This window comes from Hyperolius riggenbachi, unplaced genomic scaffold (genome assembly GCF_040937935.1).
Source record: "Hyperolius riggenbachi isolate aHypRig1 unplaced genomic scaffold, aHypRig1.pri scaffold_211, whole genome shotgun sequence".
NCBI classification, from domain to species: domain Eukaryota; kingdom Metazoa; phylum Chordata; class Amphibia; order Anura; family Hyperoliidae; genus Hyperolius; species Hyperolius riggenbachi.
In genome coordinates, this window is record NW_027152422.1 from 151918 (window position 1) to 164423 (window position 12506).

Sequence of the window (12506 nt, forward strand, 5' to 3'; positions counted from 1 at the left end):
CGGAGTCGGTGCATTTTTTCCCGACTCCGACTCCAGGCACCCAAAATTGCCCGACTCCGACTCCACAGCCCTGGTTTAAAACAAAAAAATTATGACAGCCTCCATATTTTTCTCACTTTATTTGTCCTTAAGATCAATAACAATGCCATTATTTAATTATCACTAGGTCTGCATCAAAAACCACAAGTAGGAAGGGGGTGGGTTATCTACAGATCACGGTCATGTTTTAGGGTAAGGCAGCCGTCAAAACGTGCACGTGGATTATAGCGCAGAAGATTTGGCCGCAGCTGGCGCCACCATAGACCATAATAGGAATTACGGCTATAACGGCACACAGTGAGTAACATTGGCGCCATCAGAAGACAGATCTGAAGTTACTTTTAAAACATTGTAATTTGAAGCCGAATTACATCATTCCCCACCATCCACGTGGACCTGGAGGGGGAATAGTAATTAACGCCGCAGGGACTTGTGCGGGAACAGGGTAAGCCGTATATAGGCTGTATCCTGCGCCGAAGTCTCCCGGCGGCTATTTCTCTTGTACACGGTCTTAGTGCCTTAAAGAGAGTCTGAAGCGAGAATAAATCTCGCTTCAGACCTCATAGTTAGCAGGGGCATGTGTGCCCCTGCTAAAAAGCCGCTATCCCGTGGCTTAACGGGGGTCCCTTCACCCCCAAATCCCCTCCGTACAGCGGGGGAGCGCTTCCTGGTTGGGGCAGGGCTAACCGCCGCAGCCCTGCCCCACGCGCGTCTGTCGGACGCGTATCTCCGTCTCTCCCCGCCCCTCTCAGTCTTCCTTCACTGAGAAGGGCGGGGGAGAGGCGGCGATGCGCGTCTGATAGACGCGACTGGAGGCAGGGCTGCAGCCGTTAGCCCTGCCTCCAGGAAGAGAAAATTTTACGACCAACTTGCGACCAAGTCTTGCGGGGGTGAGTTTGGGGGTGAAGGGACCCCCGTTTAGCTGCGGGATAGTGGCGTTTTAGCAGGGGCACACATGCCCCTGCTAACTATGAGCTCTGAAGCGAGATTTATTCTCGCTTCAGAGTCTCTTTAACACAGAGCTCCCCAACCCCGTCCTCAAGGTCCACCAACAGTGCATGTTTTCCAGAAAACCACAAACATTCACAGTTGGGGTGATTACTTACCTGTGTGGATTTTCACAAAACATGCACTGTTGGTGGGCCTTATAGACAGGGTTGGGGGAACACTGCCTTAACAGACCCTGAAAATAGCATTTTCTATGATATTGGAAAACCATTCTTGCGGGTTACCTTTAAAGTGTAACTGTTGGGCATAAAATCAAAAATCAATTATTTTTATTCGGTAAACAAGTAATAATGATGCTAACCAGGCAATCCAAAAGTTAAAATCACTATTACTTTTCTTGTTGATAAATGATCACTCCCCAGTTTACCTGACTTTGGTACACACAAAATTTGGTACGCAAAAAGGAAGTTGCAGCCGGGCATGCTGGGTTGTCCTTTTTTGCTTCTCTAATTTCCCCCTAAGACTTAACTAATGCAGCCTGATTGGCTGAAGCCTTTTCTTTCCCTCCCATTTTCCCTTCAAACACCTCTGTTCCTCTCTGATTAGCCAGTATTTCACATGCTGAGACAATGCACTTTCTATAGTGGAGGAAGGGAAATGCATACACAATCAGGCAGAGGAGAGTAAGGGAGGAAATGACATCAGGATTGGCTTCAAAATTGCCACAGTTAAAATATGAAATGCTAAAAAGAATTTTCTCTTTTACTGTAGAAAAAAAAAACACTAACATCAAAACGTGGACAGTGCAATACATATGTTATGTAAGTATAGCAAGTATTTATCTACTTATACTGTAAATGTTTTTTTTTCTGAGGTAGTATGGCTGACAGCTCCTCTTTAAAGCAGACCTGAACTCAAAACTTCCTCTACACAACAGCATAAAAACCTTTAGGGCTCAGACACACTATAAGCGCTTTTCTGAGCGCTTGCAATCGATTAGCGCTTTCTAAAAACTTTTTAAAAATCACTCCCATTCACTTTCATTAAAATCACTGTAAAAATCGGCGTGATCGCATGTTTTTATGCGCATGCGATCACGATGATTTTTTATAAAAGTGAATAAGAGCTAATCAATCAGAAAAGCGCTTATAGTGCGTCTGACCCCTTAAAGAACAACATTTCTTTGTTACAGCGGATACAAATCCTGCAATACATCTGCAGTGTTTCTACTTCCTGCTTTCATGGAAGCAGACATATTGTTAACATCCTATATTTACCAATTAGCTCTCTGCTGTGGCAGTCAGCTGACACAACTGAGGGATCAAATTACAACTTGTACTTAGTCACAGATGAGGGGGAATTAGACAGGGTAAACTTTCTGAATACATACAGAGTGCATTTCTCGGTTTTCCTTCCGTCCTGTGCAAGAGTTCAGGTCCACTTTAACACAACCCCACTCTAGTCACCACTGAATCTAAGACTCTTACCCATCTCTGTAAAGTAATCCAGTGCATATGCAGAAGGTCCATGGTAGAGCAGTTTTCCTCCTGCTAACAATGTGAGGCTGTCAAACAGTCTGAAGATGGAATACCGAGGCTGGTGTATAGAAAATATGATAGTCCTGCCTTGTCTTGCCATCCTAAGAGATAAGAATAAAATATGAAATAAGGAATGGTTAGATCTAAATCTAAAGGTACTTAACCTCCCTGGCGGTATGATTATTTCCAGATTTTAGGGTCTTTTCAGGACGTTTCAGGCCCTAAAATCAGGAAAAAAAACATGCTGCCAGAGTCTCTGCAGCAGCCCCTGCTCTCACTCACCTCCCTGGACTCCAGCTCTCCAACTTTCCCTACGTCCTTGGGGTGGCGCTGTAACTCTGTAGTGAGATCACCGACGATGATCTCACTAGAGTGATTCAGAGCCTCGGAGGACAGGAAGGAGAATGGCTACCGATGCCTGGATCCCCCAGGAGGTGTGTAAAAATGCCTGCTGTGCTGCATTGAGCTCCTGGTGGTTAGCCCGAGCTTAGCTAGGGCTTAGGGCTCTTTCACATTAGGGCAGATTTTCTGCGTTTCAACGCAAAGGGTAAAGTGTGCGTTACCCAAGGTGAAATGAAAGTCCATAGACTTTCACTTTAGCTTTCACATATAACGCAGCCTTTTTGTGCGTTGCGTTACACTGCACCCAGGCGCAGTTTTTCAGCCGACGCTAGCTTTATGCGTTACAATGTTAGTCAATGTAAAACGCACACTATGCGCGTTTTTAATCCGTTAACGCAGGCAATCAGTCCCAGAAAGCAACAGAGGAACGATGTAGAAAGTTGAAAACTAAAAGAAAAAAAAAATACCTGCGTTTTTCTATGTGCTGTAACGCATTGAAAACGGATTAAAAACGCACACTCACTGCAGTGCAACGCATATCAAAACGCATTAAAACGCATACAACAAAACGTATGCTTTGAGCGTTCTCCAACGCAAGCTCTGATGTGAAAGGCCGAGCTACTTACTGGTAGTAGTGTTTCGGCGAATCCTCCAGGACAGCTCACCTGAGATTATCATTGATCCCCTCCCCTATGGAAACACATGCAAATGTCAATTAATTAAACAAATTAGCTCCCACTACATAGCCAGTTACCTCCTGTGCTTCTCCAGTTCTAAAAAGAGTACTTAGCTCATCCCTTATTTTCATAGCATGTTATTATATTCATTTAAAACATATACAACTCTTAAGTGGAAATAGGGCTGGGAACTAAGGCAGCTGTCCTGGAGGATTCGCCGAAACACTACTACCAGTAAGTAGCTCGGCCTTTCTCTCATCATCCTCCAGGACAGCTCACCTGAGACCAGCGAGAAACCGTTACCTTAGGGTGGGATAACTTCCTGGAGCACTTTGTGACCAAATGCCTGATCCTGGCTGGAGAGTAATTCGACTCAGTAATGCTTCACAAATGTTGAGTGTCCTGACCATGTTGCCGCTTTACATATCTGGTCTAGTGAAGCTCCCGATCTCTCTGCCCAAGAGGTTGCCAAGGATCTAGTCGAGTGTGCTCTAATATCTGAGGGTGTATTACTGCCTACTGAGTTCTTTTAACGTAATCACCTCCCTAATCCATCTAGCTATTAAGTTCTTGGAAGCATGTAGGCCCTTCCAACTACCTGCAAAATAGCTGAAAAAGATGGCTTGACCTTCTCCAGTGTCGAGTGCTCTCTAGATGTGTGATAACTGCTTGTCTTACATCTAGTCTGGCCAATCTTTTCTCTCCCTCGTTCTTAGGGTTAGTGAAAAAGAATGGTAGAATGATTTCCTGAGACCTATGGAAAGCTGTATCTACCTTGGGTAATATGTGGGATCAGGTTTGAAGACTATTCAATCTGGATGGATGATCATATAGGGGTCCTCCATGGACAGTGCCTGTATATCCCCCACCCTTCTAGCCGTTGTAATGGCTATCAGGAAAGCTACCTTTAAGGTCAAAAATCTTAATCAGCATTTCCTCTGCTGGTTCAAAAAAAAAAAAAAAAAAAAAAAATTTAAATTAAATAAAAAAAATGTGACATCAGAACATCTAGGACTAGTGACAAATCCCACGGTGGAGCAACCCTGCTGGAAACCGGCTGGGATCTGGCCATAGATTCCAATTTTTTTTTTTTTTTACCCATGCAGTTCAGTAGATAATGGTCTATTCAAAAAACTGATGATGCTGAACCCTGCATGCGCAGGGTGCTGACTGCTAAACCTAGAACTACGCCATCCTACAAAAAAAAATCCAAAATAAATTGAATATCATTTGAAACAATATTCTCCCTTTCTTTCCATAAGAAAAAGTTTTCCCGACCTGGTTATAAATCTTTCTAGTATTCTCCTTTCTACATTTCAGCAAAGTAGCTATGACTGTCTGAAAATCCTATATTACTTAAGGGTTGCCCCTCAGGATCTAGGCTGTAAGATTGAGAAAGCCTGGGTCTGGATGGACCAGGTCGCCCTGCGTTAGTAGGTCGGCTTCCCATATTTGCATGAGCAATGCCTCGTGATCAGCCAATTAGGTCAAACCCGCAAAGCAAGCCCTGACAGGTTTAACTTGGTGTTTGATGCACACACTGTAGAAAATACTCTGTATATTGCCCAAGCTACAGTTGGGAGACAGGATGAACATCTTCCCAGGAGCCACATATCTTGTCTTACCGTGACAGATTTTACTCCCAGCAGTGTATGTGTACCTTCGATTTGAGAATCCATATTTTTTATCGGCAACAAGAGCTCTGTCGAGTCACAACTAGTGACCTACCCACAAAACTATTTCAGATATCTGCAGATTCCGAATCTTCCTTAAAGTGCTTCAGCGTTGTAAGACAAACTCAATATGGTCTTAGGAGCTTCCTTCCTTTTTGCTGCTTATCAAAAAGATTGTCTAGAAAATAGCTAGAGAAATACAAAAAACAAATAAATCTTCGGTATTGATAGAAAAGGCTGCTATTGTTATCATGATCTTTCATACAGATCATGGGAACACTAGGTAACCCATAAGGGCTCCTTCACAGTGCGACGCTAAGGTTGCACGTTATAAAAAGTAATAACGCAGACTAAGGCCCATTCACACTGCCCACGTTTCCAGCTGCGTTTTGGAAACGCATGCAGGAGGCAGACACGCACGACAGACAGTGCATAGAGTGCACTGTCTGATGTTCACACTGCATGCGTTCCGGACCTGTGCGGTCTGGGAACGCATGCTGCACGCGGTCTTGGCAAAAAATGCGCGGCTGTCCCATTCACTTTTCAGTGCTGGGATCAGCCATGCAACGCATACAAAACGAAGATGGCGTGCGTTCGCATGTGCTGCGTTCCGTATGCGTGGTCATCCGCGTTTGTAATGTGAACAGCCCCAACGTATGTGTGACATTCACAGTGCTCATGTTGCGTTGTTTGTAACGTGCAGCAACATTTAGAAAGTGCTACATGCTGTGCGTTCTTTTGGTTACTAGCTCCACTGGACTATTTGCACATGCTCAGTAATGTTTCTTAATTTTTTTTATTTTTTTTTCTTTCTATTTATATAAATGTGATGCATGCGCCATTTTCGTTCTACCAGTATGCAACGAAAACGGCGCACCGCAAGACACATAACGCAGTGCAATATAACGCATCAAACGCAAAGTCCTCGTGTGGAAGAGCCCTAAAGGAAATGCTTTAGACTGCAGCTAAAGCTGCTTAAACTCTTTTAATGCGCTTTTGTCCAGCCAGATTCAAGGCATCCAAGCTGCAACCATTAGGGCATGCTCATTAGGCAGTAGCAACCTTAGGGAGTCTTGCCCTAAGAACTACTTATACAATAGGTGCAGGCTCTCTGAACAGGAAGAGCTGAGGTGTAAACCCTAGTTACCAACGTCAGAGGCAAAGCCTTTATCACCATACTAGCTACAGCCCCTTTTCCGGAAAAGCAAACTTGCTATTTGAAATGCCTATGCATAAGCTTTGCATATAAGTATCTGAAAAAGCAGTATTGCAATCAATGTGCATAATCACTGCACCTAATCTTATCTGAGATGCACTCGTGTCAGAAAATCTATGCATATCATTGCATACGATTAGCATTGCAAACAGATTAATTATGTGTATAAAACTGAAAAGCAAACTAGCTGACAGACCTGCCATCCACAGGAATACAGGATTAATAAATCCTTGTACTGTGACCAGTACTTCAGTAGGAAACTCTGTAGTCAAAGTTGAAATACATTGAGTAATAATTTCCATTGAGGAACCACTTACCTGCTATAAAGGTTCCTGTATCCTCAAAGGGATACCTCATTTTAGAAAAGATTTAAAGACATTATCTTGTAAAGTACTTTATACTCATTTCCAATGAAGTTAATCATGTATTTATGGTCCATGCAACCCAATAAATCGAATCAAACTGCAGCGCACCAAAAAAAAAACAAAAAAAAAAAACTGTGCAGCGCAGATGGGGCCCAAACCAGCAATCTCAAAATTGACTGTTTGTTCCAAATGCATTACATGCAATCCTTTAGCAAAGCTATAGGGAGTGCCCATCCCCCAGCCTCTGTTTCCCCTCAAGGAGGAATCTGAAACCATTGGATGATGAAACACCTGAGGTCTCTCAGCCCGATTAGACTGGATTACCTCTAATGGAAGCTCTTTAACAAATTAAATACTTCCCAGAAAGTGGTCATTGAAATTTGGACAAACATTGAACTGGTTATCACCTTCATGCTTTACCCCTGACAAGTATAAGCATTACATCAAGGTTTCAGATAGGGTACTGCAAAGCAAATCCCACCAGTCTAGACTCAGATCTATCAGGATAGAAGGCCTGTAGCTCTAGCTTGTACTGGCTTGTGCGGCTGGGCTCACACCCTGAGGGGAGGAAAGCTCCATGATGGCAGAGGGAGCAGCAGCTCCTGGAGCAGTGTCAGCCTGGGCTGCTAGTAGCTGCTGCTGCCTCTCGGTATGTCTATTGGAATAGACGCCGCACAGCCAGCGGAAGTTACAGAGTAGCGACTTCCACCGGGAGCTCCCATGGAACGCACGCCCCCATGAGTTTGCATCAGTGCAATCATTTCAAGGCGGATGAACTTCCGCAATCACCGCGGTGGAGTGGAGCTCCGCCAGGAGACCTGCTGCCTGACAGCTGAGACAGTCGCCTGGGATCCCCTCTGAGAGGGATGCTCCTGATCTTACTGTTTAAAAGGGAACCTCCTTTTAAAAGCTACGCTGCATAACACAGTGCAGCTTAGAAATCCTGTTCATCACAACCATAATACACATCTGAGTGAGAGACAGGAGATAGAGAGGTACCTGTGGCTGAGTGCTTGCTTACTCAGGGTCTGCAGCCTGTACCTTATCACTGTCCACAGTAGAGGAATCAGACTGCTTCATCTCCATCTGCTTCTGACAGTCTCTGGTGCCCCACATGTGCTCAACGGCTTAAAATGCCGTCCTCGTGTGCTCAGCGCCGCCCCTACGGTCAAAGGAACCCTTCCTGCTGGCACCACCAATAGACGCCCTGGACTGGCGGAGCTTCCGTCTGCCGACCCTAGGCAGCCATGCGGAGGAGCTGTCAGCCGCTTACATGTGTTCAGAGGACACCATATCAGGGGCAGCCATGAGGGAGGATAGAACACACTCACTCCAGAGCATGTTAGATCGACCGGGAGTGAATGAAAAACACCTGTCATATCACACTCTCTGTCCGCTCCGCATACCAAGCAGGAACTGCCCCCACATGAGGAAAATATATCCTATCTTTCCACTATAGGTGCAAACAAGCTCCCCTATAGTCAAAACAACAAACAAACTGCAGTGAGCCATGGGTGAGCTGGAAACCATGAAGAACTGGGGAAGCACATGAGGTAACTGGCTATGTAGTGGGAGCTAATTTGTTTAATTAATTGACATTTGCATGTGTTTCCATAGGGGAGGGGATCAATGATAATCTCAGGTGAGCTGTCCTGGAGGATGATGAGAGAAAGAGCCCTTACAGCCAGAGGTTACTAATATGTTATTTCATTTCAAGGACTGTTGTCAAAAGTAGCTGTAAACTTGCAAACAATTTTCTGCTTGGCATTTTTAATATTAGTTATAGCTTGTTCTAAAATATCTCTATTTCCCTAACTGAATTAGCATTTCCAATCACTGGCACATCATGCCAAGAGATAAAGAATGCCTTAGCTGATCATGGGCATTATTCAATTCCCTTTTTCTCCTAAGGGTGCATTTCCATGCTTTCTGCATCCAGCTTTCCGCATGTGTCTACCTGTGGTTGTCTTCCAGGACAACCTGGAAGTTCGGATGCGGCTATAAACTACACTGCGGGGGAATCGAATGTGTGCTGCAGAAATCTGCAGCATGCAATCCATATTTTTCCCCACAATCATATCGCTCTGCAATGGTGCAACCGAATTCAATGGAAATTACTCCATTGGTATGCACTGATTGCAGAGCCATTGTGGAAAATCGCGATACGGATTCATGTCTAGTGGAAACGGGCCCTAAGTTTTCTCCTAGGCGATAATTTTTCATCTTTTGTTGAAAAATAACTTTTAAAGAGACTCTGTAACATTCAAAAGATCCCCTGGGGGGTACTCACCTCGGGTGGGGGAAGCCTCCGGATCCTAATGAGGCTTCCCACGCCGTCCTCTGTCCCACGGGGGTCTCTCCGCAGCCCTCCGAACAGCCGGCGACTGTGCCGACTGTCATTTCAATATTTACCTTTGCTGGCTCCAGCGGGGGCGCTGTGGCGGCTTTCCATTCCGAACTACACGGAAATACCCGATCTCATTCGGGTCCGCTCTACTGCGCAGGCAACTTGCGCCTGCGCAGTAGAGCGGACCCGACGGCGATCGGGTATTTCCGTGTAGTTCGGAGCCGACAGCCGTCAGAGCGCCTGTGCAGGAGCCAGTAAGGTAAATATTGTCGTCACCGCTGCCCGGACTCCACGGAGGGCTGCAGCGAGACCCCTGACGGATGGAGGACGGCGTGGGAAGCCTCATTAGGATCCGGAGGCTTCCCCCACCCGAGGTGAGTACCCCCCAGGGGATCTTTTTATGTTACAGTTCCTCTTTAAACACTGACAAAGTACTAAAGCGTAGGTAAAAAGTACTGTCAAAATTATTCTATTTTCTTCCTTGCTTGTGCCTTAAACCGAATTTTATTGATAAGTTGTTAAAATTTCACCTAGGAGAAGAAAAACTTAGGAGTGAATTGAGCTGAATTGTTTTAGATGGATTGAAACACACTATTAAACAAAACTGATGGTGACTGGTTAGGTTTAGGGTATTAACCCTTTGCCTCCCAAGCACGTACCTAGTACGTTCTGGCAAGCAAGGACTACTACTGCCAAGAACATACCTAGTACGTTTTTTGGCACCTCCTGGTTTGTTTTCTTCTTGCTGTTTGCAGCAAAGATCCACTGCTACAGATGGCATGTAAAACCTCTAGGTAACAAGCTCCTCGGCTCTGATTTCAAGTAGAGGCTCCATGCCTGCCACATGACCCCAAGCAAACACAGTGGAAGAGACAAAGCTGTAATTCTGGCATTCAGCAGCTGTGCAGTAACAGCATAAAAAAAACATCCCCAACATGCCTTTAGACAGGCTGCCTTCTCCATTCCTCAGATTCTCTGTGTATTTGAGTCCTTTCCCTGCACCTCTAAAGGAATACAAAGTTGGATTCAGCAGAATCAGGGCTTTTACGAACAGTAACATTTTTGTCAGTGAATGTAATTCTTCTTTGGAAAAAAAAAAAAAAACACAACAGAAAATTATTTGATTTTTTTTTTTCATTTTTGTAAACATACTTCACTCACATTTTGTTATATCTCAAGAAAAGTACAAAGTTTTGGTTCAGTGTTCAAGCCACATTCATTACGGAAAAACAATACATAATATGTCCTATTTCATGTAGGTTTTCTTGTAAAAAATCTTAAGTAAACCCAATGAGTGCAAAATATCTAAAAACTGCTTTTCAGTAGATGTTCGCATTTAGGACAAATCGGCTGGTAGGAAAAGGGTTAAAGCAATATGAAGAATATATGCTCAAAAAACCCCAACCACTTAAAGGGTATTCCTGTCTGGCAGCACAAACAACACCAGTGATTGATACATAAGAGGCAGGTTTATATAAAGTACCAAGACTGCAGTAATGGGCATTGAAAATGCAAAAATACACCCAAGAAGCAGCTATAAGAAGTATATTTACTACCTTTTCAGCAGCAAAAGAACAGCATTGGCAGTGCTGGCATCCAAACCGGTGGTTGGTTCATCCAAGAACAAAACCCCTGGATCAGTAATGAGCTCCATACCAATATTCGTCCTTTTCCTCTCTCCTCCAGAAACCCCACGAATGAACACGGTGCCAACCTTAAAAAAAAAAGTCAACATTAATTTCTAGGGCATCTAAAACATCAGGTCTGCAGATTGCAGAAAATTCATTAGCGGTAAATATAATTCAGTGTAGCACCAGCTTCACTCTACTGTACCTTTGCATCGGCAACTTTTGTCAGCCCGAGCTCCTTGATAATCTGATCAATTCGCTCATCTTTTTCTCTTTGCCTCAGGGTCTTGGGCAATCTTAAGGCTGCTGAGAACTGGAGGTTCTCTCTAACAGTTAATGTACCCATCACAACGTCATCCTATAAGACACACAAATCAGTTACAGAAATGCTGACCTTTTTAATCAAGTAACAAATTGTAAAGTAATTTACAATTACTGTAAAAAAAAGTTTATCTGGTTGAAAAAAAAAAATCATTTCGAGAACTAAAAACTTCCAAATAGAAGGAAAAATTAACTGAGAAAACGTAGCAAATCAGGCCTATTGTGTTTTTGTCTATAGAGAAGTAGCTGCAAAGTGTTTCCAATGCTGGGGGACATTGAAGAACATGGCAATCTGCAGACCTAGTATGAGTTTATTTTCAATTATTTCAACCAGGGCTGTGGAGTTGGAGTCGAGGAGTGGGAGCAATTTTGGGTACCTGGATTCAGAGTTCAGAGTAATCTGAGGAGTCAGATGTTTTTTGTACAAAATCCACAGCCCTGGTAAGTGTTAGACTAAGGAGTCAGAGTAGAGGAGTCTGAGTCATTTTGGGTACCTGGTTTCATAAACTGAGGAGTCGGAGCTGGAATGATTTTTAAAACAATTCCATAGCCCTGATTTCAACTAATTCTTCCCTCAGAACACAGGGAGGATTGCAGAAAGGATAGTGATTAAACAAGACTTGTACTCAAGAGCAGACACCAGCGAGATTAAAAAATGTTTTTTAAAAAATCAACACGGCCCTGGATTTTTGTATACAGTTGTTCACAATTGGGCTGCTTTGGATACACTATTCTTTGGCTTTGCATTATTAATTACCGTATATACTCGCATACAAGCCGAATTTTTGACCCCCAAAAAGGGGGTCAAAAGTTGGGGGGTCGGCTTGTATGCGAGTCTTCCCTGGTGGTCCGTGGTCCGCGGCCCCCGCTACCCCCTCCCCGCGCCGCCGCTATTACTTGTTTCGGCAGCGGCTTCCTCGTCCCCGGCGGCGCTTCCTCTACCCCGCTCTCATGCCTCTATGAAGAGATCACAGCAGCGCGCCCGGTGCTGCTGCTCTGATGATGCAGGGGGCAGGAAAGAGCGGTTCCCATGGTAGCGGCGATACAGATCGCCGCTACAGGGAGCCGCACTCTTTCCTGCCCCCTGCATCATCAGAGCAGCAGCGCCGGGCGCGCTGCTGTGATCTCTTCATAGAGGCATGAGAGCGGGGAAGAGGAAGCGCCGCCGGGGACGAGGAAGCCGCTGCAGGTAATAGCAGCGGGGGAAGCAGGGCACTATACCGGCCACTACCTACCTACACTGGGTACTATACTAGCTATACTGGGGCACTACCTACCTATACTGGGCACTATACTAGCTAAACTGGGCACTATACTAACTAACCTGGGCACTTTACTAGCTATACTGGGGCACTATACTACCTATACTGGGGCACTACCTACCTATACTGGGCACTATACTAGCTATACTG

At 44.7% G+C, this 12506-nt stretch overlaps 1 protein-coding gene across 1 annotated transcript in view; it reads right to left on the bottom strand.

Moving 5' to 3' along the window:
- The window catches only part of LOC137543817 (broad substrate specificity ATP-binding cassette transporter ABCG2-like), a 104296-nt gene that overhangs the window by 49394 nt on the left and 42396 nt on the right, over positions 1-12506 (bottom strand). Inside the window, exons 5-7 of the mRNA XM_068264903.1 lie at positions 10979-11131; positions 10702-10859; positions 2475-2626 (exon numbers count right to left, since the gene is read on the bottom strand). Of these exons, the coding sequence (XP_068121004.1) occupies positions 2475-2626; positions 10702-10859; positions 10979-11131 (463 nt within the window). The remainder of the gene's footprint in view (positions 1-2474; positions 2627-10701; positions 10860-10978; positions 11132-12506) is intronic.